At 43.5% G+C, this 26,724-nt stretch overlaps 1 protein-coding gene across 1 annotated transcript in view; it reads left to right on the top strand.

Annotated features, from left to right (window-relative positions):
- The window catches only part of DNAH14 (dynein axonemal heavy chain 14), a 319,741-nt gene that overhangs the window by 96,912 nt on the left and 196,105 nt on the right, over nucleotides 1-26,724 (top strand). The window contains 7 exon segments of the mRNA XM_053909500.1: nucleotides 687-874; nucleotides 3,804-4,049; nucleotides 10,767-10,888; nucleotides 12,714-12,885; nucleotides 21,424-21,528; nucleotides 21,617-21,735; nucleotides 22,484-22,558. Of these exon segments, the coding sequence (XP_053765475.1) occupies nucleotides 687-874; nucleotides 3,804-4,049; nucleotides 10,767-10,888; nucleotides 12,714-12,885; nucleotides 21,424-21,528; nucleotides 21,617-21,735; nucleotides 22,484-22,558 (1,027 nt within the window).

The following is a 26,724-nucleotide window of genomic DNA, read 5'->3' as shown; positions in this document are numbered from 1 at the left end:
AGGACAGACTGGCCCTGGTCTGTGGCAGAACTTTGACCTACATGCCTATGTTGCAGTGTTAAATATGTTCTTTATGAAACGCTAGTGAGGGACCCCCGCCTTTTGATGGTCCTCCTTACTGAGCAGAATGTAAAAGCCCCAAACCTGTAACAGTCTTTTGAATGTGTATATGTGTACTAGTCCGTATATCTAGTCAGTAAAAATCTGGGAAACTTTGTGGTAGCTGGCTAGCCCTGGCGTCAGATTTGCCAAGAAAACTTGGCTTTGCTGGTCTCGGGTTTTAATCATCAGTTCTGATAACTGTTCCTCTTTGTTTTTTCTTTTAATTTTTTTTTAACGTTTATTCATTCTTGAGAGAGACAGAGCATGACTGGGGGAGGGGCAGAGAGAGAGGGAGACACGGAATCCGAAGCGGGCTCCAGGCTCCGAGCTGTCAGCACAGAGCCCGATGCGGGGCTTGAACTCGCGAACCGTGAGATCGTGACCAGAGCAGAAGTTGATGCTTAACCGACTGAGCCACCCAGGCCGCCCCCTGTTGCTCTTTGTCTTAATCCACAGTTGATTCCTCTGGGAGGGTGATGTTAATAAAACTATTTTAGTACAGCCTAATAACTGCAAAACTAGAATTATGTTAAATAGCAAACTTGTTTTCTGGTTTAAAAAGTATGATTCGTTGTTATTTGCAGGTTTACCTAAAAACGACCTGGTGACCCATCTTAAGCAATCAGTGACAGAATTTAAACAAGGGCTGCCTACTATCATAGCTCTGGGAAACCCCTGTCTGAAGCCAAGGCACTGGGATGCTCTCCAGATTATTGGAAAGTCAGTTTCTCTTGATAAGAACTGCACAGTAGAGAATCTTCTAGCTCTCAAGGTAAACAAAAATTATTTGAAAACAAAAATAGGTTGAAATACCAGAGGGGCCAATTTTTTAAGCAAGTGAGTAAATCTGCAAGGAATAGGAATTAGAAAAGGGAGACGTTGGTCGACCGGCCGTGCAAATGGGAGTGAGGCTGGCAGGGGACAGGTGGTCAGAAACTACGTGTAGCTGCAGGTACGGGGTGCGCCGTGCCGTTGCACCGTGATCCCGGTGATTCGAGAGCAGCGGCAGTGGTTTGCCTGTGTGACAAATGAGATTAGCGTCTTATTTTTTAGCGGGGCTACTTCTCGCAGAGAGCACACCTTCTAGGAACAGAAACATCAAGCTGCTGTATTCCGTTTCACGTAAAATGAAGAGCATGTTGGGATGGCTCTGCCGGTAACTTGATATGATACTTCAAATACACAATTAGGAGCTATTTGCTTTGCCATCTAGGGTTTGTTCTAAAAATAGAATCCATGATTTATATGGTTACAATTTTTTCTATTTTCATAACTAGTTTGCAGTAAGCTTCATTTTTCTTCCAGGCTTCGTGATTAACAGCGTCTGTTGTCATTTAAAATAGTATTTTATAATTTTCTACTAAATGATCTGTTGAAATGAGGAAATGGGGGGGATAGTTTAAGGAATTTAAAAGGAAGAATTTTAAAAGACACCTTTAGGTGATCTTTAAAATTAGATTACCGCATCTGTCTTGCCCTGACCTTGGTTTTCCCCCTGAACTCACATATCCGCTTCCCTATTTAGTAGGTGCACTTACGGGTCTCAGAGACCTCCCAGGTAGCGTTCTCCGTCTCCCAGACCCCACTCTTCCTTCCCTTCCCCATCTCAGCACATGGCGCCTCCATTGTTTTCCAGTTGCTTAGGCTGAAAGTGATGAACTAACCTTTCAGTCTTCTTTTGCTCTCTCCATCCTCATCCCGTCTAAATCTCTTACCCTGTCCTGGGTCATCATCAGGCCTCCTAACTGATCTGTGTGCCAGCGGTGAATTCAGCAAAATGTCTAGATAATTTGAGAACATATATGTCAACGTCATCGGCTAGGTGTATCCAAAACAGCATTCCAGAAACATAGCACGACTGCAATGACATTTTCCTTTACAAAGTCTTGGGCTATGGGAGTCATCATCCCTGGGCAAGTCACGTAAAGGGTGACATTTGGCAGTCTAGCAGCAAGCACTAAAAGTGAGGGCAGACGGGCCTCGAGGGGATCAGCTGGTGGGCTGGTGGCTCCAGAACCGGAAAGGGTTCCAGCGTGCTATCCCTGTATTTCTAATGTGAATAGATAGTTTAAAAAGGGATTCTCATGCAGTTTTCGAAGGATCCAAATTAAGACAGTTAATGCAACATCTGAACAAAAGTGAACAAGGTCTTCAGCCTCTGCAACACTGTCGGCGGGAGTCAGAGGAATCCTCTCTTCCCGAGGTTGATCATTGCAGTGGTCAGAGGGGAGAGCAGGCCATCAGCTGCTCATCTTAACTGAACTCCAAGAGTTCCTGGAAGATTTGGATCATCCTGTTTCTGTTCACCAACTTACGTAGTAGAGCGTGGGTACCTAGATGGACAGGATTGGGCCTAGGGACCCAGCCTTCATTTCCTACAGGATGCGTATCACGTGGTTGACCCAGAGATGGACGGTGGTCATGCTGCAAGACTGCTCAGGACAGCCCGTGACAGGAGCCCACTTGTGGTCCTACCAGGTGGATAAATGATGACGTTATATGACAACAGTTTCTGTCCAACGTGTTATGTAGTCTCTGAAAAACCTGTGACGTGTCACAATGTAAATTCAGAGGAAGAGCTCGATAGTTTCCATAAAACGAACACAGTCACTTCGTGGTTGATCTTTTTCATTTTAGAAACCGTGTGCTTTATCACAGAGGCAGATAATCAACGATAGGCCTAAGACTCATCTGAAGCCTCCTAGATATTACCAAGTTACTTGGGAGATCCGACCATTCGTCAGTCAGGTCCCAGGCTCAGACCATAAGGCGTTGAAAGGGCTATACGTACACTTCGTTGAGATTTTGCCCTACACGTTCTCAGTGTTTGGAGTTGATTATTAGCAATTTCAGAACGTCAGTGTGACGCACAAGGTTCTTTGTTCAGCACAGAAGCTTGATGGTCCTATGGTTGCCTATCTGCCTTTGGCTGAATAATCTGCATCCAGAGGCAAGCGTCCTTCTCAAACTGTCTGTTTAGGCCATAAGCATTCAGCTGATTTCATCACCGTGATGCCCGTCTCTGGTAGGTGATGAACACTGGTCGTGTTTTACCAAAACACAGGTTTGGGCATCACTCTTCAACCCCATGGAGATGACATGTGGGACCAGCGGGAGATCCTTTAAATGATAAGAGCAGTTAGCCCGTGAGTTAATTCTCCGATGTGGAAGTGCAAAGCTCTCCCAGTATCTCTGTGGCAGTGATTGTGAGATCTTGTATCAGGATCTTGTCTGTGGGGACTGGAAAGAAGGCCTACGCGTATGCTCCATCCACCAATGTATGTTCGAGCCACTTATCCTCATGGAGATAAGGAAGGGAAGGGAAACCAGGGAAAGCTGGGTCTTTCGGATTACGTTCTCTCAGATCGTCGTATCACGAGAGTTACTGTCAGAAGTAAGAGTGTGTCGCGGAGGGGTCAGGCCGTCGGCGTTAGTGCAGAGAAGGGAGAGCTGAAGGGGGTAGGGCCATCTGCACGGGTACCGAAGGTGGTGTCCACTGACCTTCTCGCGGGCTGCAATTAGAGGAAGTACACGATGACTAGAAACTTCACTGAGAGCTCAGAGTGGGAAATGGGAGATGGTTAGGAAGGGCCTTGTCCTGAGGGTCAGGCCGGGAGGGGCACGCTCACGGAAGTCCCGCATCGTAAGCGCATCAGGAATCCTTCATCCGCTGAATATTAAAGAATAATGTTTCATTTCAGATGTTTCAGCACCAAAACGAAATAAACGAAATCTCAATCTCCGCCACTAAGGAGGCTATTCTTGAGAAAACGCTGTTTAAGATTATTGATCTGTGGAACACGACCCCGTTACACCTGGTTGTGCATCACTCCGAGACGTACTCCGTCCTGATCATTTCGTCCATAGACGACATACTCACTCAGCTGGAAGAGTCTCAGATCACACTGGCAACAGTTAAAGGGTCTTCCTCTCTTGGGCCCTTTAAGGTAAATATTACGGCAAAGGGAAAATACTGTCATTGTTTATAGTTTTATTTGTCACTTTAGTTTTGCGCATTTCACAACCTTTTGAGTTGTGTAAATCATGTATATACCCATATAGAAATGAGATTATTTAGTATTTTGAATACTAGAAATAACTTCTTTGGGAAACATTAACTGTTCATGAAGAGTTGTCATAAACTTCAGTTTGGGCAAATAAAATGAGTTTAAATTATACAAAAATAGGACCCCGTAAGCCAGGACTTACCAGCAGTGCCACTGCTACTGGAAACATCCGTGGTTCTGGCGGGGCCCCCGCCAGTTCCACTGCCTCCAGACTCTGCTTGCTGATGCAGTCGCTTCATTTCTGTTTCCTGTGCGGTTGCTCTTAAGATGAGTCCTGTGTGTCCACACCTGTGTGTGTCCCTGCAGCTTGCTAGAACGCATCATGGTTAGGAATTGAAACATCGGGTCAGCTCAGGTTCAGTGGTCCTGATAGTCCCTCTCCGCACAGCCCCACATCCGCTAACGTGGCCAAGAATCACTTAAAGAATTAAGGAAACTCAACAAGGCATGTAATAATATGAACGTCCTTAATAGTAAAGCTACCATAATTGATTATAGGTAGTGTGACAGAGAGAAATGTGTACCCATCAAATGGAGTTCATATTATTTGCAAACACACTAGCATTTAGGGAAGATGTCAGTTAATTGAACCTTAGAGGGGGAAAAAAAACTCAATAAATTGCAAAAAAGGGATAAACCATATAAACCATATTCTCCAACCACAGACATTAAAATAAAAAACGAACAACAGAGAAACAACAAAAAATAGACAACAACAGCAGCAAAACTATCACAAAAAACGAATTTAAAAGCATCCATAAGAATATATAGGAAATGTACTAAAATATTTTAAAATTAGAAAAAGCAGAAAGAATTCTAAATCAAACCTTGTCACAATTGGCTTAGAGCCCCGTGAAAAGGAGTATTTAGAGCACCCGGTGCTTTCATTAAAAAGTAAAATGAAGGGGTGCCTGGGTGGCTCAGTTGGTTAGGCATCCAGCTTCAGCTCAGGTCGTGATCTCACGGTTTGTGAGTTCGAGCCCCGTGTTGGGCTCTTTGCTGACAGCTCAGAGCCTGGACCCTGCTTCGGATTCTATTCTGTGTCTCCCTCTCTCTCTGCCCTTCCCCTACTCACATTCTGCCTCTCTCTCTCTCTCAAAAATAAATGAACATAATAATTAAAAATAAATAAATAAAAAGTAAAATGAACGTAGTGAATGATACATGGGGCGTACTCAAGCTGAACAACAGCACGCCTGTGTGCACACACACCCACGCGCACACACACCTGCACATGCACATACATGTACACCAGCGTGCACGCACATGCGTGCACACTGACTTCCGCTTCCAGGTGAGGGACCAGATTCACCTTCCGCCTGAAGTACCCACAGCAGAACAGAAGAAAAGAGACGGACCGTGCTTCCAGGGTGCGACATCAGGCATCGAGCGACAGGACCCCGCAGAGAGGGGAGACAAACGAGAAGGGCCGAGGCGGCCCCCACCTGAGTTTGCGGGCCTTGCGTGGGGGGGAGCAGGGTGACCCGGCCAGAGCCTGGAAAGAGGAGGTGCTGCTGAAAGCTGGCCGGAGCCTGCAGGCTGCGGGACCAGGGGGGCCCAGCTCCAGGGGCCCGTGGAAGTACTGATGCTGGCACGTGAACTCCAGGAAACTCCTGGGCGCCCGGGAAATGACCACGTGTCAGGGTGAGGGGACCACTCACACCGGGCTGGGAGCAGTGCCCGTGTCCACCGGCCGCATTCCGTGAGCGGGCGATGGAGCGCTTGAAGGGCACAGCAGTTAGCCTCATGTTAAACGCTGCTCTGACACGCCTTGACAGCAAAACCCGTGAGGGTGAAACCGGTTCTAAGCAATTTAACAGCGCTCGGAACAAAGCTCAGGAATATTCATAGGAAAATACTTATAGGAGTATTTACAGGAAAAGTACCCAGTACCCACATGATAAAATCACTGTGTCTCGAATCCAACCAGAAATTATCAGACATTTTAAAAAGTAAGAAAATAGGATTCATAATGAAAAACATTTACTGATGGAAATGGATCCTGAACCGATGCAGCAGTCTGAATTGGAGACGAGGACGGTGAAACAAGTAGATTGTGGAAGACCACGTACACCAGATACAAACGTGGAGACCAAAGTCACACTTGTGCAGATAAAAACTGTAATACCTTAGGTGACATACACACCCTGGGTGGGGGAGGGAGGGAATTGACTGCAGGTCAGAAGGTGAAATGCACACTGGGGGGAATTGACCGCAGATCAGACTTTACAGGAAAGAAGATGAGTGACTTTAAAGTTTTAAAAAGAAGAACAAAGTAGACGATCAACACTACCTGATATTAAGACTTCTTGTAAAGCTAATCAGAACAGTTCTTTGTATTGGCATAAAGATAGACAAATGGAACAGAATAGGGATTACAGGAGCACCGGGGTGGTGGGGCTGGGGCTCAGTCGGTTAAGAACCCAACACTTGATTTCAGCCCAGGTCATGATCTCACGGTTTGCGGGTTCAAGACCCACTCAGGCTCTGCACTGCCAGTGCGGAGCCCGCTTGGGATTCTCTTCCTCCCTCTCTCTCTGCCTGTCTCAGTCTCTCTCCCTCTCTCTCTGTCCATCCTCTGCTTGCACTCTGTGTCACTATCAAATAAACCGAAAAAAAAAGAATAGAGATTACAAAAAAATTATGCGTGCATACACACACACAGGCACCTGATGTTCAACAAAAGTGTAAAGACATTTCCAGAAAGAAGTCTTTTTAGCAATGGTGCTGACAAAGCCAACGGTTATATGCAAAACAAATTTTTAACATCCCCTCAAGCCGTATCTTGTAGCACATGTAAACTTTAACTCAGAAGCAGATCATAAACCTAAAAGATCAGAAGAAATTTTTGAAACCTTGAGAAGAAAACAAAATTTTTGTGACCTCAGGCTAGGCACTTTTCTTCAGCGTGACACCCAAAGACTGATCAATAGATCAGTCAATAGAAGGAAAAGTCTATCAATAGACGGAAAAATCTATCAACTGGATTTCATCAAAAGACACTGTTAGGGCAAAAATATATATAAGCCAGGACTGGAATGAAATATTTGCAAGGCCTATGTTTGGTAAAGGACTTCTTTCAAGAATATATAAAGAACTCTCAAAAAAAAAAAAAACCAGAAATGGGCAAAAGATTTAAGTGGATTCTTCACCAAAGAAAATATTTGGAGGGAAAATGAACATGTGAAAAGATGTTAACTTCACTACTCATTGGGGAAAAGTTGGATTCCCAGTGAGGCACCACTGCACGTCTTATGGAATGACTCAAACAAAAAAGACCGATCACCCCAAGTGTTGGTGGGAACTCTCGTACACTGCCACGTAACAGGTAAAATGTTATAATCACTTGAAAGGTTTCTTTAAAACTTAAAAAGTAGACCCACCACGTGATGCAGCCATTCCACTCCTAGGTGTTTACCCAAAAGGAAGGAAGTTTTGTGTCCATACAAAGACTTACACCTGAATATTCATGGCAGCTTTATTTGTATTAGTGAAAAACAGACGCAACCTGGGTGGACGCTTGGTGGATGATACAAACGTTGTCGTATATCTATACCGTGGAATACTACTCAGCAGTGAAAAAGAAATGCAGTACTGATCTATGCAACAACATGAGCAAATCTCAAAATAATTACGCTGAGTGAAAGAAGTCAGACCAGAAAGAATACCTATCATATGGTTTCATTTATATAAAATTCTAGAAAACATAAACTAGGGTGTCGTTTCAGAAAGTCAATCTGAGCTTGTTTAGGGATGGGAATAGGCAGGTGTAGGGGAAGGAATCACAGCAGGGCACAGGAAACCTTTCCAAGGTCAGGGTATGTTCCTTATCGTGAGGTGACTGCTTCACAGTTAGAAACACGTGTCACCGCTGCAACTTCTTACTCAACATGTCTCCGGAGGCAAGGGAGACAAAAGCAAAAGTGAACTCCTGGGACCTCGTCAAAATAAAATCTTCTGCACGGCGAAAGAAACAACCAGCAAAACTAAAAGGCAACTGACAGAATGGGAGAAGATATTTGCAAATGACATATCAGATAAAGGGTTAGTGCCCAAAATCTATAAAGTACTTACCAAACTCAACCCCCCAAAACCAAATAATCCAGTGAAGAAATGGGCAAAAGACATGAATAGACACTTCTCCAAAGAAGACATCCAGATGGCCAACCGACACATGAAAAAATGCACAACAGCACTCATCATCAGAGAAATACAAATCAAAACCACAATGAGGTACCACCTCACACCTGTCAGAATGGCTAACATGAACAACTCAGGCCACAACAGATGTTGGTGAGGATGCGGAGAAAGAGGATCTCTTTTGCATTGGTGGGAACGCAAGCTGGTGCAGCCACTCTGGAAAACAGTATGGAGGTTCCTCACGAAACTAAAAAGAGAACTACCCTACGACCCAGCAATTGCACTACTAGGCATTTATCCAAGGGATACAGGTGTGCTGTTTCGAAGGGACACATGCACCCCCATGTTTATAGCAGCACTGTCAACGATAGCCAAAGTGTGGAAAGAGCCCAAATGGCCATCGATGGATGAATGGATAAAGATGTGGTATATATATACACAATGGAGTATTACTCGGCAGTCCAAAAGAATGAAATCTTGCCATTTGCAGCTACGTGGATGGAACTGGAGGGTATTATGCTAAGCGAAATTAAAGAAAGACAAAAATCATATGGCTTCCTTTATATGAGGATTTTAAGAGACAAAACAGGTGAATGTAAGGGAAGGGAAACAAAAATAATATAAAAACAGGGAGGGGGACAAAGCAGAAGAGACTCATAAATATGGAGAACAAACTGAGGGTTATGGGAGGGGTTGGGGGAGGGGCGATGGGCTAAATGGCGGAGTGGCACTAAGGAATCTACTCCTGAAATCGTTGCACGATATGCTAACTAACTTGGATATAAATTTAAAAAAATAAAAAAGAAAATTAAAAAAAAAGAATGATTTAGATATACGCACAGGTACATATATTAACATATTTAAATGTAACTATAATATCAAAAATGCAATTGTAGAATAATGCATATAGTACAATTCAATATTTGTTTTAAAAAAATCTAAAGTTATCTACCTTTTGTCTATATTTGTTTGAGTGTAGAGGAAAGCACCAAATGATTCATAGCAAACTACTAATAATGGTTACCTCAGCAATGTGTGAAAGAGAAGATTATAAGCTTTTTCTTAATATACCTTAGTACTGTTTCCATCATATGAAGACGATGTGCTACTTTTACAATTTTTAAAAATATAATAAACTAAAGAAAAATGGGAGGAAATACCAGGAGCTGTCTCTGGGTGTTAGGATTTTGAAATTTTTTAAATTCTGTTTCCTTTCTTTTTGTGTCTCAGTTTTGCAATGACCATAAATGAATTAAATGAATTTAGTTTTAAATAAATTTTAAAAATCAGAAGTCAACTATAAAAGAACTTTGAAATGTAAACAAGAAGCCATTGTACTCAGTGGAGCTTCACTCGCCAACCTGACTGTAATGTTTGCTCACAGTAACATTTAAAATGTGAAACTCATCAGATGCTTTCCATCAGAAGAATGCAGAGTGTTTCTAGTCTATGAAAGTTTTGATATTTAAAAAAAACACACGTCAAAACATTAAATTGTGTGATTTAAAAATGCACCATTTACTGAAGTCAGTTAGACCTTAATAAAGGTATTGAGATATAAAATGGATTTAGAAGGAAACACGGAGATACACAGCAAAAGTAAATGACTTATGCGTGGGTCCGTCTTACGAGTCCACATTAGGGGGTGGGCTGGTCTCCTGGTTTGTAAGCATTTTAGTACTAATTGGTTTTTAACCATTTTTCTCTTACTTTAATAAATATACTAGCTGGAGAAAGATGTGATATCCACAAAATGCTTACTATATTTTTTTTAAATTTTTTTTTAACGTTTATTTATTTCTGAGACAGAGAGACAGAGCATGAGCAGGGGAGGGGCAGAGAGAGAGGGAGACACAGAATCTGAAACAGGCTCCAGGCTCTGAGCTGTCTGCACAGAGCCCGACGCGGGGCTCGAACTCACGGACCGCGAGATCATGACCTGAGCCGAAGTTGGACGCTTAACCAACTGAGCCACCCAGGTACCCCATAATGCTTACTATATTTAATTAAAAGAATGCAGGGCGCCAGGTGGCTCCGTCGGTTAAGCCTCCGACTCTTGATTTCGGCTCGGGTCATGATCTCACGGTTTGTGAGTTTGAGCCCCGTGTCGGGCTCTGCACTGACAGCTCAGAGCCTGCTTGGGATTCTCACTTTCTCCCTCTCTCTCTGCCCCTCCTCTGCTCACGCGCTCCCTCTGTTTCTCTCGAAGTAAATAAATAAACGTTAAAAAAAAATTTTTTTAATAAAAAAAGAACTGTGAGTACTGATGTAAAGCCTCTCTAAAAGACACTGTTAGGTAAAAAAGCCAAAAAAACAAAACACAAAAAAGTTAGAAAGCAATGTGTATAATATGAGTGCATTTATGTAACATGAATGTAATATGTGCTATTTATGGTTACATAAATGCAGCCATATTATACACCTTGTTTTGTGACCATGCATGTGTTTATCTTACAGGATCTTGTGGAAAAGTGGGATCAGAACTTGTCTCTCTTCTCTTCTACTCTTGAGGAATCGATGAATTGTCAAAGAAATTGGCTTTATCTGGAACCAATCTTTCATTCTGTGGAAATACAAAGGTAAAAAAAAAAAAAGCTATATAGAGGTTAAAAAAACATATGGTGGGTATTTATTGCCTGTAATCCCTGAGAAGTCATTTGTTCAATGAACATTCTAAAATAATCTGCCACGGGCACAGGAGTAAATTGTGCTGAATTATTATTTTTTCTTTCATGAAATTTTGCAAGCATCAGCTCTTTAAAAAAGTCCTGTTTCTCAATTTTAGATATAAAACTGTTAAGGACTGGGTAAGAAATGCCAGGTCATTGTAATCGCTAAACCACAATACCATGTGTCTACTTAGTTCTATTCTAAGAACTAAGGGGGGCGCACTATTAGTGTGGTGTTGATATTAGCAATACACATGTTTTTAATAGTCTACATACATGAATGGTAGTTTGTTTCTTTGGACCACGTGAAAGAATGGAGGTCCTAGACAGTTGGGGGAAATTCTCCCTTTTCTTTTTATTCACGGCATTCAGATTGCTTGGTCTCTCTTTAAAGTCACTGGTCTTAAGTGTGCGTAACTTGTGACATCTGTGACATTTACATCTGAAATAAGTAGGCATCACAGAGCGCGTGTTTGTAAGGTGTTAGAGCAGATGAAGGGAGACCTTGGATATCAGGTTAAGTATTGCAAAGTTTGTTTTAGGGGCAGAGGGAGCTTCAAGCGGCTCACGAAAGAAAACTGTGTAGGTTTGAGTACTGCGTTGCAGAGAACAATATCCATTTTTGTAATACGTGTATATTTCTTGTCGGAGGACGGCTTTCTAAAGGGCTTGGGTCAAGCTCTAGTTATTGGGTAGTTCTCACGGGAAACCACATACCTGGGGAATGTGTCCTTTGTGGTTACAACTTAGCGCCTTAAATTCAAACTTCAGTAGTCCTCTTTACTAAAGACTCCTTAACCGATGGAGAGATACGACTTCTGGTTCAGAGTGTCACCATGTCGTTCTTCCCAGGCTTTGCTATTTGCTCCCTTTACATGAAAAGGGAGCATGTAATTAAGGGGTGCTGAAGACTCCTGCACCCCAGTGCTAAAGGAAAGGAAACACACGTCTGCCATGGCCCTGCCTTTGAGAAGTGGAGAAGGATGGTGGGCCCTGATTCCGGGGGGAGTGTGAAAGAGAGGAAGGGGAAGGGAGGTTCATTAGCAGGGAGAATTCCTTACAGAGACCGTGTGAGGGACAAGGATGCAGTCCATTCCCCTCTCTCCAAACTCCCCGTGAGGTCCCCCCAGAGCCTCCTGTTGCAGTCGGGAGGGTGCCCGACAGAGGGGAGGGTGAAGGCCCCTCCTTGATAGGATTTTTGCTGAGCTGAAGAAGTTTCTAGGCCCATCGCCCCAAATGGGGAATGGGATAGTGGTGGGGGGCTCGTGGAAGAGCTTGACAGGTATTGCCCTGGGGTTGGAGGCATCGGAAATGAGGACCTGAGTCTTCTCTGGACAGAAGCACGAGAGCACCTAGCTGCTGTGGGCCACCGGTTCTCAACCGCAGGCGATGTTGCCCTCTCGGGGACATTTGGAGAAGCTAGTGCCAAAAATAGCTGCTTGGAGAAGCAGCTCTCTAAGATCCCATTTCCTCTAGAATTGCAGTAGCCTTTGTTTTCCTACATCCTAGGACACAAATCACTTTTACTCACGTTACGTAGAACTGTGTTTATCTGTCTCGGAACTCGCACCAAGTATAATCCCGTTAAATGACGGATGGATGTCTGGTTTGTCACAGATTTCCTACGTGTGCGTCGCTGTATATAATAAAATATCTGTAGTTAATGATCGGCAAAAATAAAACATGTCACGACATTTTTAAACAGATGACGTTCTCTCTCGTTCCCTTCCTAAAGGCAACTCCCTGTGGAAGCAAGACTCTTCTCTCAAGTGATCTCCATGTGGAGAGAAATCATGTCAAAAATACAGAACAAGCTGGATGCTTTGCGGATCACCATTTCTGCAGGGGTCCTTGAAACTCTGCAGAATTGCAATCTGCATCTTGAACATATAATGAAAAGTCTTGAGGTAACACCGGCAATCCGAAAGTGGGGAATGATTGTATCTTCGAAATGTAACGTAGGGCATGACGGAAACGAATCCCAACGTGGATTTTCTGTACTGTAGCTGCCCACGATATTTCCAGCTCTCGCCAACTACAGGGTTAATGAAAATACTATCAAGTCAAACAAAGAAGTGGATAGACCGATCTAAATGGCCTGAGACAAAACCAATTTTTCAGTGCCTAGGTTTCCTTCTCTTCACATTGGGAATAATGGCGGTGCCTACCTTGAGGGGCTTTGTGTTAAATAAGATAATGCGTTTACAGCACGAGAGCTGGCACAGAGAAAGTATTTCATGAGTGCCAGTTCTTTATGGTGGCACTACTGTTGCTATCAAATTGACAAAATCAGCCAAAGTTGAAATTGAAAATAGTTCGATGGTTTTATTTTTTTTAATTTTTAAAATATTTTTTAAAGTTTATTTTCAGGAGAGAGATAGAGCGCTCGAGCAGCGGAGGGCCAGAGAGGGAGGAAGAGAGAGAATCCCAAGCAGACTCTGAGCCATCGGCACAGAGGCCGACTTGGGACTCAAACTCACAAACCACGAGATCATGACCTGAGCTGAGATCAAGAGTCAGATGCTCAATCTACTGAACCGCCCAGGCGCCCCTTTAATTTGATCTTAAATCCAGTATAGTCAACATGGGGCATACTACTAGTTTCAGGTGTACGATATGGTGATTCAGGACTCCTGTATCCTACGGTGCTCATCGTGACAGGTGTACTTTAATCCCCTTCACCGATTTCACCCCCCCCCCCCCACCTACCCTCTGGTAACTACCTGTTTGTTCTCTAGAGTTAAGTGTCTGTTTCTTTTTTTTTCCCTTTGTTTATTGGTTGTTTCTTAAATTACACATGTGAGTAAAATCATATGGTATTTGTGTTTCTCTGACTGACTTCACTTAGCCTTTTACCCTCTACAAGTAATCCATGTCATTGCATATGGCAAGATTTCATTCCTTTTTATGGCTAATATTCCATTGTGTATATACACCACATCTTCTTTATCCATTCATCATTCAGTGGACACTTGGGTTGCTTCCGTAATTTGGCTATTGGCGATAGTGCTGTTATAAACATTGGGGTGTGTGTATCCTTTTGAATTGGTGTTTTCATATTCTTTGGCTAAATACCCAGTAGCGGAATTACAGGATCACATGATAGTTCTATTTTTAATTTTTTGAGGAACCGCCATATTGTTTTCCATGATGGCTGTGCCTGTTTACATGCCCACCAACAGTGCCCGAGGATCCCTTTTTCTCCACATCCTTGCCACATTTGTTGTTCCTTGTGTTTTGGATTTTAGCCACTCTGACAGGCATGAGGTGATATCTCATGGTGGTTTCGATTTGCATTTCCCTGATGGTGAGTGGTGTTGAGCACCTTTTCATGTGTCTGGTAGCCATCTGTATATCTTCTTTGGAGAAATGTCTGTTCATGTCTTCTGCCCATTTTTTATTTGGATTATTTGGGGGGTTTTTTGGTATCAGGATATATAAATTCTTTATATATTCCAGATACTAGCCCTTTATCAAATATGTCATTTGGAAATACCTTCTCCAATTCTGTAGGTTGCCTTTTAGTTTTGTTGATTGTTTCCTTTACTGTGCAGAAGCTTTGTATTTTGATGTGGTCTCACTTGTTTATTTTTGCTTTTGTTTCCCTTGCCTCAAAAGACATATACAGAAGGAAGTTACTATGGCCAGTGGCAAAGAGGTCTGTGTTCTTCTCTAGGATTTTAATGTTTTCATGTCTCACATTTAGGTCTTTAATCCATTTTGAATTTATTTTTGTGTATGGTGTGAGAAAGTGGTCCAGTTTCATTCTTTTGCATGTAGCTATCCAGTTTTCCCAGCACCATTTGTTCAAGAGACCATTTTTTTCCCCACTGGATATCCTTTCTTGCTTTATCAAAGATTAATTGACCATATAATTATGGGTTTATTTCTGGGTTTTCTGTTGTATTTCATGGATCGATGTGTCTATTTTTACGTCAGTACCATGAAATCTGGGATTGTGATGCCTCCAGCTTTGTTCTTTTTCAAGATCACTTTGTCTACTCAGGGTCTTTGGTGGTTCCATACAAATTTTAGGAATGTTTGTTCTCATTCTGTGTAATGAGAACATCCTGGGAATAAATTCCACTTGATCATGATGAATGAATTTTAATGTATTGTTGGGTTCGGTTTGCTAGTATTTTGTTGAGGATTTGTACATCTATGTTCATCAGAGGTTTGGCCAGTATTTCTCTTTTTTTTTTTTCTAGTGTCTTTCTGTGGTTTTGGTGTCAGGGTAATGCTGGCCTCATAGAATGAATTTGGAAGCTTTCTTTCCTTGTCTATTTTTTGGAATAGTTTGAGAAGAATACGTATTAACTTTTTAAAAAACGTTTGGTAGAATTTACCTGTGAAGCTTCTGGTCCTGGACTTTTGGTTTTTTGGGAGGCTTTTAATTACTGATTCAATTTCATTGCTGATAATCAGTCTGTTCAAAGTTTATGTTTCTTTCTGATTCAGTTTTGGGAGGTTTTATGTTTCTAGGAATGTATCCATTTCTTCTAGGTTGTCCAGTTTGTTGGTATATAATTTTTCATAATATTCCCTTATAATCTTATAATCCTCTGTATTTCTGTCTTGTCATTTGTTATTTCTTTTTCATTTCTGATTTTATTTGAGTCTTCTTTTTTTTGGGGGGGGGGATGAATCTGGCTAAAGATCTATCAATTTTGTTGATCTTTTCAAAGAACCAGGTCTTCTTTTCATTGATCTATTCTATTGTGGTTTTTTAGTTTCTGTTTTGTTTATTTCTGCTCAATCCTTATTATTTCCTTCCTTCTACTGATTTTGAGTTCTGTTCTTCTTTTTGTAGCTCCGTTAGGTGTAAGGTTAGGTATTTGAGATTTTTTTTCTTCATTGAGGTAGGCCTGTATTGCTATAAACTTCCCTCTTAGAACCACTTTTGCTGCATCCCAAAGGTTTTGGACCATTGTGTTTTCCTTTCATTTATCTCAATGTATTTTTTAATTGCCTCTTTGATTTCTTGATTGACCCACTCATTGTTTAGTAGCATGTGTTTAACCTCCACGTATTTGTGCTCTTTTCAAATCTTTTCTTGTGGTTGATTTCTAGTTTTGTAGCATTGCAGTCAGAAAAGCATGGCATGACCTTGATTTTGTTAATTTGTTGAGACTTGTTTTGTGGTCTAACATGTGATCTGTTCTGGAGAATGTTCCCTGTGCAGTTGACAAGAATGTGTATTCTGCTGTTCAGGGAGGGAATGTTCTTAATATATGTTAGATTCATGTGGTCTAATGTGTCATTCAAAGCCACTGTTTCCTTATTGATTTTCTATTTGGATGATCTATCCATTGATGTAAGTGGATTGGTAAAGTCCCCTACTACCATTGTATTACTGTTGATTATTTCCTTAATGTTTGTTATTAGCTGATTTATGTATTTGAGTGCTCTCATATTGGGCACATAAATATTTACAATCATTCTATCTTCTTGTTGAAATATTCCCCTTATGATTACATAGTGTCTTTCTTTGTCTCTTGTTACAGTTTTCAATCTAATGTCTACTTTGTCCAATATAAGTATTGCTACCCTGACTTTCTTTTCACTTACTTTCTTGATATATGCTTTTCTATCCCTTCACTTTCAATCTGTAGGTGTCTTTAGGTCTGAAATGAGTCTTTTGCAGGCAAGATGGGTCTTGCTTTTTTATCCATTCTGTCACCCTGTGTCTTTTAATTGGGGCGTTTAGTCTGTTTCCATTCAGAGTAATTATTGACAGGTATGTACTTATTGCCATTCTGTTACTCATTTTGTGGTTGTTTTTGTGGTTCTTCTCTGTTCCTTTCTTCTCTTGCTATTTTCTCTCATGGTTTGCTGACTTTGTTTAGTGATATACTTAGATTCTTCTCTATTTTTTGCGTATCTATTACTGGTTTGGGATTTGTGGTTCCCATTGGGTGTGTATATAACATCTTATGCATATAGAAATCTATACTAAGTTGATGGTCGCTTAAGTCTGAGCCCATTGTAAAAGTACTAAATTTTTACTCCTCTCCACATTTTATGTATATGGTGTCATACTTTACATACTTTACTTTTATTTTGTGAATCCCTTGACAGATTTTTACATATATACTTATTTTCACTGCTTTTGTGATTCCTGCTTTTCTTACTCCTGTTTATGGTCTTTCCTTTCCACTCAGAGTCCCCTTTATCATTTCTTGTAGGGCTGGTTTAGTGGTCATGAACTCCTTTAACTTTTTTTGTGTGTAGGAAGCTCTTCATCTCTCCTTCTGTTCTGAATGATAACCTTGCTGGATAGAGTATTCTTGGCTACAGGTGTTTTCCTTTAAGCACTTTGATTATATCATGCCCCTCCCTTCTGGCCTGCAAAGTTTCTGCTGAAAAATCAGCTAATAGCCTTTTGGGGTTTCCCTTGTATGTTACTGTTTTCTTTTCTCTTGCTGCTTTTATAAATGTTTACTTATTTCTGAGAGAGTGAGAGAGAGAATATAGGCGAGGGGCAGAGAGAGAAGGAGATAGAGGATCTGAAGCGAGTTCTGTGCTGACAGCCCAAAGCCCATTGTAGGGCTTGAACTCACAAATGGCAAGATCATGACCTGAGCTGAAGTTGGACACTTAATTGACTGAGCCACCCATGTGCTCTCTCTTGCTGCTTTTAAAATTCTCTCTTGATCACTACTTTTTGCCTTTTTAATTACTATGTGTCTTGGTGTTGACCTCTTTGGGTTGGTTTGTTAAGGGTTTTCTGTGCCTCCTGGATCTGAATTTCTGTTTCCTTCCCCAAATTTCGGAAATTTTCAGCTATTATTTCTTCAAATAAATTTTCTGCCCCCCTTCTCTCCCTTCCCTTTCTGGGATCCCTATAATGTGAATGTTACCGTGCTTCCTGGTGTTTCTGAGTTCCCTTAACCTGTTCTCAGTTTTTATTATTCTTTTTTCTCTTTTCTGTTCAGCTTGATTGCTCTCCATTACTCTGTTCTCTAGGTAGCTGATCCATTCTTCTGCTTCCTCTAGTCTACTATGTATTCCCTCTCGTGTATTTTTAACTTCAGTTGTCTTTTTCGTCTCTGATTTCCATCTTTGTTGAGTGTCTCACTGAGATGCCCCACTGTCTTCTCAAGTCCAGTCATTTATGATAGTTACTTTAAATTCTGTCAGGCACATTACTTATCTTTCTTTCATGTAGCTCTCTTGATGTGATTTTGTTCTGTTCTTTCATTTGGAACCTATTCCTCCGTCTCCTCATTTTGTCTACTGCTGTGTCTGTGTCTCTGTTAGCAAAGTCAGTTGTGTCTCCGGCACTTAAAGCAGTGGCCTTAGGAAGACGAGGTCCTGTAGTGCCCATGGTGCAGTGTCCCCTGTTCACCGGAAAATGGTGCTTCAAGGGTGTCCCCTCTGTGCGTTGCTACAGGGGTGTCCTACTGTGGCCGAACTGTGTTCACCTTCCATCCGGTCGTCTGCAGTGGCTCTGCCTGTTGTGGGCAGGGTCCGGTCCCTGTGCGGTTAGTCGGCCGGTCTGGGGCACGGCGGATCAGACCAGGAGTTTACTAGAGATGCAGTAGCTCCAAACTGCAGGGCACTTCCCCTGTGTGGTCCGGAGAAACTTGCATTGGTGGGCGAGGCCGCAGTCAGACCCGATGTCTGCCCCCAGCCCACCGCTAGGGCTACGGTCAGACTGGTGTGTATGTTATCCTCCCCTTTCCCAAGGGCAGGACTCACTGTGGAGTGGTGTGGCCCCTGTCTGGGCTGCCAGGGCACACTGCCAGGTTTGTGGTGCTGCTTCGATGGGGTCTGGTCACGAGCGTATTAGACAGGGTGGATCCGCAGCATGCACATGGATGGGAGCACTGTGCTACCATGGTCTGTGCAGGTGTACTGTGGGAGGGGACCTAGAGCTGAGGTCTGGATGGAGGGGGTCTGTACACACCCGAATAAGGGGAGTTGCTGTTAGCAAGTTAGTTCCAGGAGGTGTCAGGATATCCAGGCTGTGGGGAAGGGCAGGAAATGGTACCTGCCAGCAACTTTGTTCCTGGAGAACTCCCGCACCGATCTCAGCTACTGATCGCTCAGCACAGCTACTGATTTTTAAAATTCTAGATTTTTTAGTCCTGTTGGTTGTAAGAACTTGTAAAATTTGACCCGTCTCATTTTCCAAGCCAGATGTTATGGGGATTTGTTTTTCTCATGCTGGCTCCACATGAGAGGCTCTGTTTCTCTCCCTTCTCTGTACCCATTCTCTCCTGCAGACAGACTCCTAGGTCCATTTGGGTCCTCAACACCTCTCTGCCCTTCCTCTCTTCCCCACTGTGACCTCTTCTCTACATTTAGTTGTGGGGGGGGGGATTGTTCTGCCAGTCTTTGTGTCATTTTCTGAGTTATATATGCTGACGTGGGTGTTATCTAGGTGTACCTGGGTAGTGGGGCAAGCCCGGGTCCTCCTACTCTGCCATCATCCCTAGAAGTCCTAGTTTGATAATTTTATAAAGTAAGTTATTGATTACATACATTTAAATTTCCAGGGCACCTAGGTTAAGTGGCTTAGTCGATTAAGCATCTGAATCTTGGTTTTGGCTCAGGTCATGATCTCACAATTTGTGAGATCGAGCCCCACGTCAGGTTCTATGCTCAGTGCGGAATATGCTGAAGATTCTTTCTCTCTCCCTCTGCCCCCTCCCTGGCATGTGTTCTCTCTACATCTCTCTCTCTCTCTATCTCAAATAACAAAACAAAAAACACCTTTGCCAGAACATTAAATTGTCATCTAGACATACATATTTTTTAAAGATCAGGTTTTAATATTTGAGATTCGGGGTGAATATATTCACTTCATAAACCAAGATCTCTTTCCAGTTTTTTATCTCTTTTTCCTTGTTGAACACAATTCACAGTGGTTGGAATGACCTCTCCAGAATACCTACATATGGCAGTTTCAGCCTATTGAAAGTTCTGTGCCCAGGAAGACCTTCTGCTATATGAATCCAGGATCTGAGGCCCCTCCCGGAGGGATCTGGTTAATAATAGCAAGTTTACTGAGTAGGGACTGAAATAAGTCTTCTCATTATTTCTAGCGCATCTTTGGACTATTACTAAGCATCATTACCACCCAGGGATTTTCCATTTATTCATGTATTGAGCACCTGCTTCATACCAGGCACTGCAGCTGCATACTGGGACTCCCCACATCCTCCCCTCCTATTACAGAACTCGAGATCTATTACAGGAACCAGAGTAGAGAGATGCTAGCATGTGATGTATGCTGTGATGGGTTGGATGGTATGGTCACATGAAAGGAGACAGATTCACCCCTTGCCCCGGGGGAAGTGAGAACTCACCTGGGTTTGGGAAGAAGTGTGTGAGTTAGCCAGGTGAAAGAGTCCGGGAGGGGGTGGCTGGGAGGAGCACCCTAGGCCAGGGGGAAGGACACGAGCAAGTGTGGCACGTTCGGGAGTTGTAAATGGGTTGGTACAGAGGATGCCTTGGTCGCAAAGGGGCAAGAGGGGAAAGGGGAGATTCTCCGGGAAGCAGGACCAGATGATGAAGGTCCTTGAATGTCATTGGATTTTGACTGGGGGAGTAAAATGACTTGATTGAGAAATGTGTCCGTAGACGGGAGCACAGAGTATGTCTAGATCGGGGGCAGTGGGAATACGTATACAGAAACCAGTTAAAAGGCTAGAAGTCCTGGGGGGACTGAGGGAGGACGATGGTCAGGATGAAAGAAGGTGGACCGGGAGCTTCAGGTGGGTGTGTGGAGGAGAGAGGACAGAGGCCCAGGGTCATGGCCACGGGAGGGGAAAGTGACTACACTGCAGGGATAGGAAGTAGGGGGAGGAGGCTTGCGTGGAAACAAGTGAATTCTGTGCATGTTGGAAATCTAATTCTTACGGGGCAGTCAAATGAACATCTTTGATCAGCATTTGGACGCGTAGGTGTGGGACACAGGGAAGTGACAGGAGCCACGGGCCAGGTGCCCAGCCGGGCAGGAAGTACAGTGGCAAGTGGGAGGAGAGAGGGGCTGGGGAGCGTGGGCTCCACAGCAATCCTGGAAGCAAATGGTCATGAGTGGCGGAGGGATGAAGAAAACAGGAGAGTGGCATCCCTGTCAGTCCATTAGCAGGGGGGCCACCGGCAGAGGGACCTTGTCCTCAATGGGACCACAGGGTCAGGCAACAGCAGAAAGGTGGGGCCTGGGGGCCCACAGCGCTTCATGAGTGGTATCTGTGCACATGTGTTCACCTGCGGGACTTTTGCTTTTATTTTCATTTGTTTTAGTTTTGTTTATTAAGAATTGTTTTTAGCAATTTAAGCATAGATCGAGCACGGGTCACCCTTTTACTGGTAGTCTGCACACTGCAATTTAAATACTGTGGGTTTTGCGTGTAAACAGAGGCCCAAATGGGGAAGTGAGTCATAGCATAATTAATCATAGATTATGAACTCTCATTTCTTTTGGTTCTGGACAGGACTACCTTGAAACTAAAAGAATGATTTTCCCCAGATTTTACTTTCTCAGCAACACTGAACTTCTCGACATCATAGCGAATAGCAGAAATCCAGAGTCTATACAGGTAATGTCATCATTCCACGCTCAGCGATGCTATTTCCCAACCAGGTCAGAATTTCTCAGCGGTGCTGACATTCGTTTCTGGTCCATAGCCTCATCTTGCGAAATGTTTTGAAAATATAAAACAGTTACTGCTGTGGAAGCAAGAAATTGGGCCCCCTGCCGTCATAATGCTCATATCCACTGAAGGAGAGTGCCTTCTGCTGCCCAAGTACGGTTTGTAGGTTACACACTCAGCATTCCCAGCCTGTAAAACTTCTTTATTGAATAATCTGCTTGGACATTTCTGATATTTCACGGAAGTTTGCTGAGCCAATGATTTCTCCAAAACTAATGTACTTATGCAGAATTTTACCTTTCCATTTCTGTATTTGTTGCTTTCGTCCTGAATGCCACCACGAGGTTTTATTCTAGGAACTTAGGAAGGAGATTGGCAATTTGCTTGGGGTTGTTCATGCTGCTTCCCCTGCCTCCTCCCCGACCCCGGGCCCCGTTGTGAATGTCCCCAAGTTAGCCAGGTCCTGCTGCCACACTGGTCCAGTTTGCCAGCCAGCCTTTGGCGTGTGCTTCCTGATGTGAGCTGATTAAAAAGGCTACGCCCATGTGCTCCCATCACCAGCCTCCCTAACCCAGCCCTGCCCCAGGCCGGCTGTTGAAAAGAACCAGGGAGGAATACAAAAACGCTTTGTAATGTAATTTATCTACTTTGTCAGTTCACATCTTACTGGAAACTCTTAATTTTGTAAACCCCTGGTTTCGACGTCAGGATTTCCTCAAGTTAGGTGGTATGTCTTCCGTGTAGATTTCCAAATTAAGATCTAGAATAAACAAAATTACAGATTTATGATCTTTTGGCCTGTGAATGTTATAAGTGTAGAAGACTTAGTCTACAGCCTTATCAAAGGAACGAGACATGAATAAAAAGAATTCTTTGCAAATTATTTTTGAAAAAAATATAGGAAAATTCGAGTAAGAAGTGCCGTGGAACAGTGGCTGGTAAATGTGGAGAAAAGCATGTTTGATGTGCTGAAAAAGTGAGTACGATTTTTAAATCCTAAGATTACATTATATATATTTTAAACTCAGTTAATTATTTATTAATCTAAGTGGAAAGTATCTGCAGAAATGTATGGAGTAAAGTCTTTGAAATGGGCTTTGATAGAACACGATGGCGTATGGCTGAATGGAAAATAATCATTTTTACAATGTGAATGTCTGTTTGAGAGCATCATCACGGACCGCACTCAGGCGGTTTTTGTGTGCTTTGAGACTCGCACGTATCTTCAAACTGGCCCGGACCTGAACCTGGGGTGGGCATCGCCACCTGCTTCCAAAAGACCCAGCTCGCCCGGCTTCTGCTTCCTCACACTGTTCGGTTCAGTCTTCATAATGTTCTCCTCCTTACATTTCAGTCTGTCGTTGGCTGCTGTTCTTGAAGGAAGAGCTTCAGAGTGGGAACTTGTAAAACTAATTTGACTAGAGCAGTCTTGTACATTTCTAATTATTTATGGTCGATTCTAGAAAGGCTACTTACTGGTTGGGGGGCGCCTGGGTGGCTCGGTTGATTAAGCATCCAACTCTTGATTTCAGCCCGGATCATGATCTCATGGTTTGTGAGTTCGAGCCCCACATCGGGCTCTGTGCTGACAGTGTGGAGCCTGCTTGGGATTCTCTCGCTCCTCCTCTCTCTCTGCCCCTCCCTGGCTTGCTCTCTCTCTCTCAAATTAAATAAAAATAAACTTAAAAAAAAAAAAGGCTACTTATTGGTCTTGAGGTTTTAATATCTGTATTTATTAATATGATCCTGAATGCCCATGCAAGGCTTCTAGAGTAGAGTAGATTATTATTTACTTACATAAATAACCACAGTGGCTTTCCCTGGCTCTGGTTTTTCCCTGGGGTGATGTGATAAGGGCCAGATGTCATCTTATGTGTGAGGGCAGGAACTCCTGTGGGCAAGGACGCCCACCCCCCCCCCCCCCCCCCCGCCCCGCAAAAGGCATCTGGGCATTTGAGAGACCAACAGATTTCCACTTGTTGCTCTGGGAGTTTTCTGGTTAGAGAGTCTTGTCATTTGCTAATAATGATAATACTGCTACTAATGTCTCTTTACAGTCCTTTTAAAAGTGTCACTCCTTTTCATGTTGTTTAGGATGACAGATGTACAGTGTTGAAAAGCAGAGGTGACAGTGAGCATCCTTCTCTTGTTCCTGACTTTACTGGGAACATCTCTAGTATTTCCCCAGTTGTAACGATGCTTAGATTTCTGGAATATACCCCTCATCAAAGTAAAGAGTTTTGTTCTATTCCTTGTTTGCGGAGTTTTTAATAATTAAAGGATGTTTATTAAGATCAGAGGGTTTTTTTAATGAAACTATCAAGAATCCCAAATAGTCTTTCAACTTTGATTTGTGGTTGTCATGAATTACAATAACAGATTTCCGTATGTTGAATTTTCCTTGTTTTCTTGTTCATTCTTTGGTCCACTTACTTTATTTTTTAGAAAACTGTGTTAAACATTTCTTCCTTTTCTGTGGATTTTTATCCTTTTCGTATTTCTAGCATTTCTTTCTTTCTTTTAAAAAATTTTTAAAAAATATTTGTTTATTCTTTGAGAGAGAGAGAGAGAGAGAGAGAGGGAGCATGAGCGAGAGAGGGGCAGAGAGAGGGGGAGACAGAATCCAAAGCAGGCTCCAGGCTCTGAGCTGTCAGCACAGAGCCCCACTTGGGGCTCGAACTCACGGACTGTGAGATCATGACCTGAGCCGAAGTCGGTCACTCAACCGACTGAGCCACCCAGGCCCCTCTTTCTTTTTTTTTTTTTTTAAGTTTATTTATTTATTTTGAGAGCGCACGCATGCGTGTGCGAGCTGGGGAGGAGCAGAGAGAGGAGAGAGAGGATCCTAAGCGGGATCCACGATGTCAGTGCAGAGCCAATTCAGGACTCGAACTCACAAACCGTGAGATCGTGACATGAGCCCGAGTCAAGAGTTGGATGCTTGCCTGAGCCACCTGGATGCCCAGCACTATTTTTAATAAATAAATGCTTCACCACCCCTGTTGCCTCCCTTAACCTTGCTGCACGTCTGCAGAGTCCCTTCCGTAAACTCCCCGAGTACCCTCGTGTGTGCTCCTTCCCGCGGTTTCCTGTTGTATGTCTTCTCGTGACTGGGCTCTTGGTTTCGGGGGGGTGGGGGGGAGTTCACTTACCGTTGTTATATTGAGTTTCCTCATCTCTTTTGGGGTTGACATGCCAAAGTCAGAGACACTTTTTCCTGGTGAATACTCTTAAAATGTTAATGCAGTCAAAGCCTGTGGTAAAATCCGATTTGTCCCCAGTGTGCATGGTCACTCCAGAATGCCCTCCCGTCACCTCCGGAATCATGTGGGATTTTATTCCAAATTGAACTCCCTGTGTATGCATCTGTAATTCTCTAGTGTTAGTAATTTTTTGGTCTGTTTGGTTTGGTTTTTGTTCATGATGGATTCATACGTCTCACGCTGTAGACTTTAGTTTCATTCTGCTATATATTTCCAAGTAATTTTTTCAGAAAGCATCTGTGAGTGGCAAATATTTTTATTTTGCTCTCCTACTTGCATGCTAATCTGAATGGAATTAATTTCTAAGTTCAAATCCAACGTGTTGAATGCTAGCTCCCCCAAAATATCACCAAAGCGATGCGTTGGTGAGGAAGAGCTGAGCGGATCGGGTCAAGGAGAAACACCGCCAGACCCTCGGAGCACCAGGCGGGCAGGACAGAGCTGGAATGTCTTCTGGGATGCTGCAGTGTGGCCTCAGGCGGGCCTCTCAGTGGGGGGCTTGATGACACCTGGGTCAAGAGCAGGAGACAACAGCGCAGGGGTGGTGGACATGCAGGGTCTGCCCTCTTCTGCCGAGTTTTGGGAGAAGCATCGATTTTGTTCTGATACGTGACCATTCTGCAGGTCAGCCCAAACTGAGGTCTTCTCTCACCTTTGGAGAAGTTACTTTTATTTTATCGAGTGTTGTAGGACTTGGCAGTGTTCTGTCTCTCCAGGTGAGGTTCGTATTCAGAAGTGACACTCCCCTCTGGCTGAGCGATCGTCAGCCACCGCCCACCCGTGACATGCATCGGGTCCCGGAGCCTCGGATGTGTGCTCGCTTTGGGAACGGAGCTGCTCGAGGCTGCGTGGGCTCCGTTCACACCGCGCCCCTGGGCAGACTGGGTTATTCACGCTCACACCGGCGAGTCCCTGTCCCCCTGCGAGCAAACACCAGTGCGTAATCGCAGCGGGCCGCCCGCCACGGCTGCAGTTGGCAGGACGGACGCGGGGCCCAGTCCGTGGTGGCTCATCTCTCAGCGTCTGCAGATTCCTTCTGTCTCTCCCGGAGCCTGCACACCCCCTCTGTCACCTTGCAGGTCACCTCGCTGGTCCCGGAGTTCCAGCCCCGCTTCAGATCCTCCTCCTCTTAGGGGAAAATGCCAGGGTCCCCTTCCCTTGTTTGCTCTCCCTCCTTCTCTCCCCACCCCCAACCTCCCTTCCTCTTTATCTTCCCCATCCGTGGTTCAGGGTGTGTGCTGTGATTTCGGGCACTGCTCTGCTGCTCCCTCCAGCATTCACCCTAGGACGCTCCCAACGCCCCACCCCCGCCCGGAAGTCAGCACAGGGCAGGTGGTGGAGACACAGGCAGAGGTCACGGCTCTCGTGACCATCCGAAGATCCTCCCCGGGTGCTGTTGTGTTTGTCGCACCCGACAGTGGTGTTCTTTGGTTTCTCTGCTCTTCTTTCTGTAATTCAATCCCAGTTTGCTGTCTGTCTGCGAGAGACTTTCCTCGTCGTCAGTGTCCCAGAGCACACTTTGTTGTCGTCCAGTGTGGTGTGCATGTTTGTGCATGTGTATGTATAAAATATGTAATATGTGTATTATATATAATATTCGCGTCTCATCTGTCATTTGAAAGAATATGGTTCAGGATGAAGACAGGATTATTAAGTCAAAAATCTTGATCCACTCACACTATAGACTATAAAAAATCAGAATAAATATTTCCCAAACCCTGGGGGAAACAAAATAAAGAAAATACAGTGTGCAGTGGGTGCGGGGAGAGGGTCAAAATAGGAATAAGATCCTAATTAAAAGATCTTGTCAAAAGATAAATGGAACTGTATCCTGTTTGAGAGATACAGCCATACTACAAAAAGTTATGAATAAAAGCAA

The sequence above is a fragment of the Panthera pardus genome, unplaced genomic scaffold, assembly GCF_024362965.1.
Source record: "Panthera pardus isolate Hobbes unplaced genomic scaffold, ASM2436296v1 HiC_scaffold_21, whole genome shotgun sequence".
NCBI lineage: Eukaryota > Metazoa > Chordata > Mammalia > Carnivora > Felidae > Panthera > Panthera pardus.
This window is presented reverse-complemented; position numbering and strand designations above follow the sequence as displayed.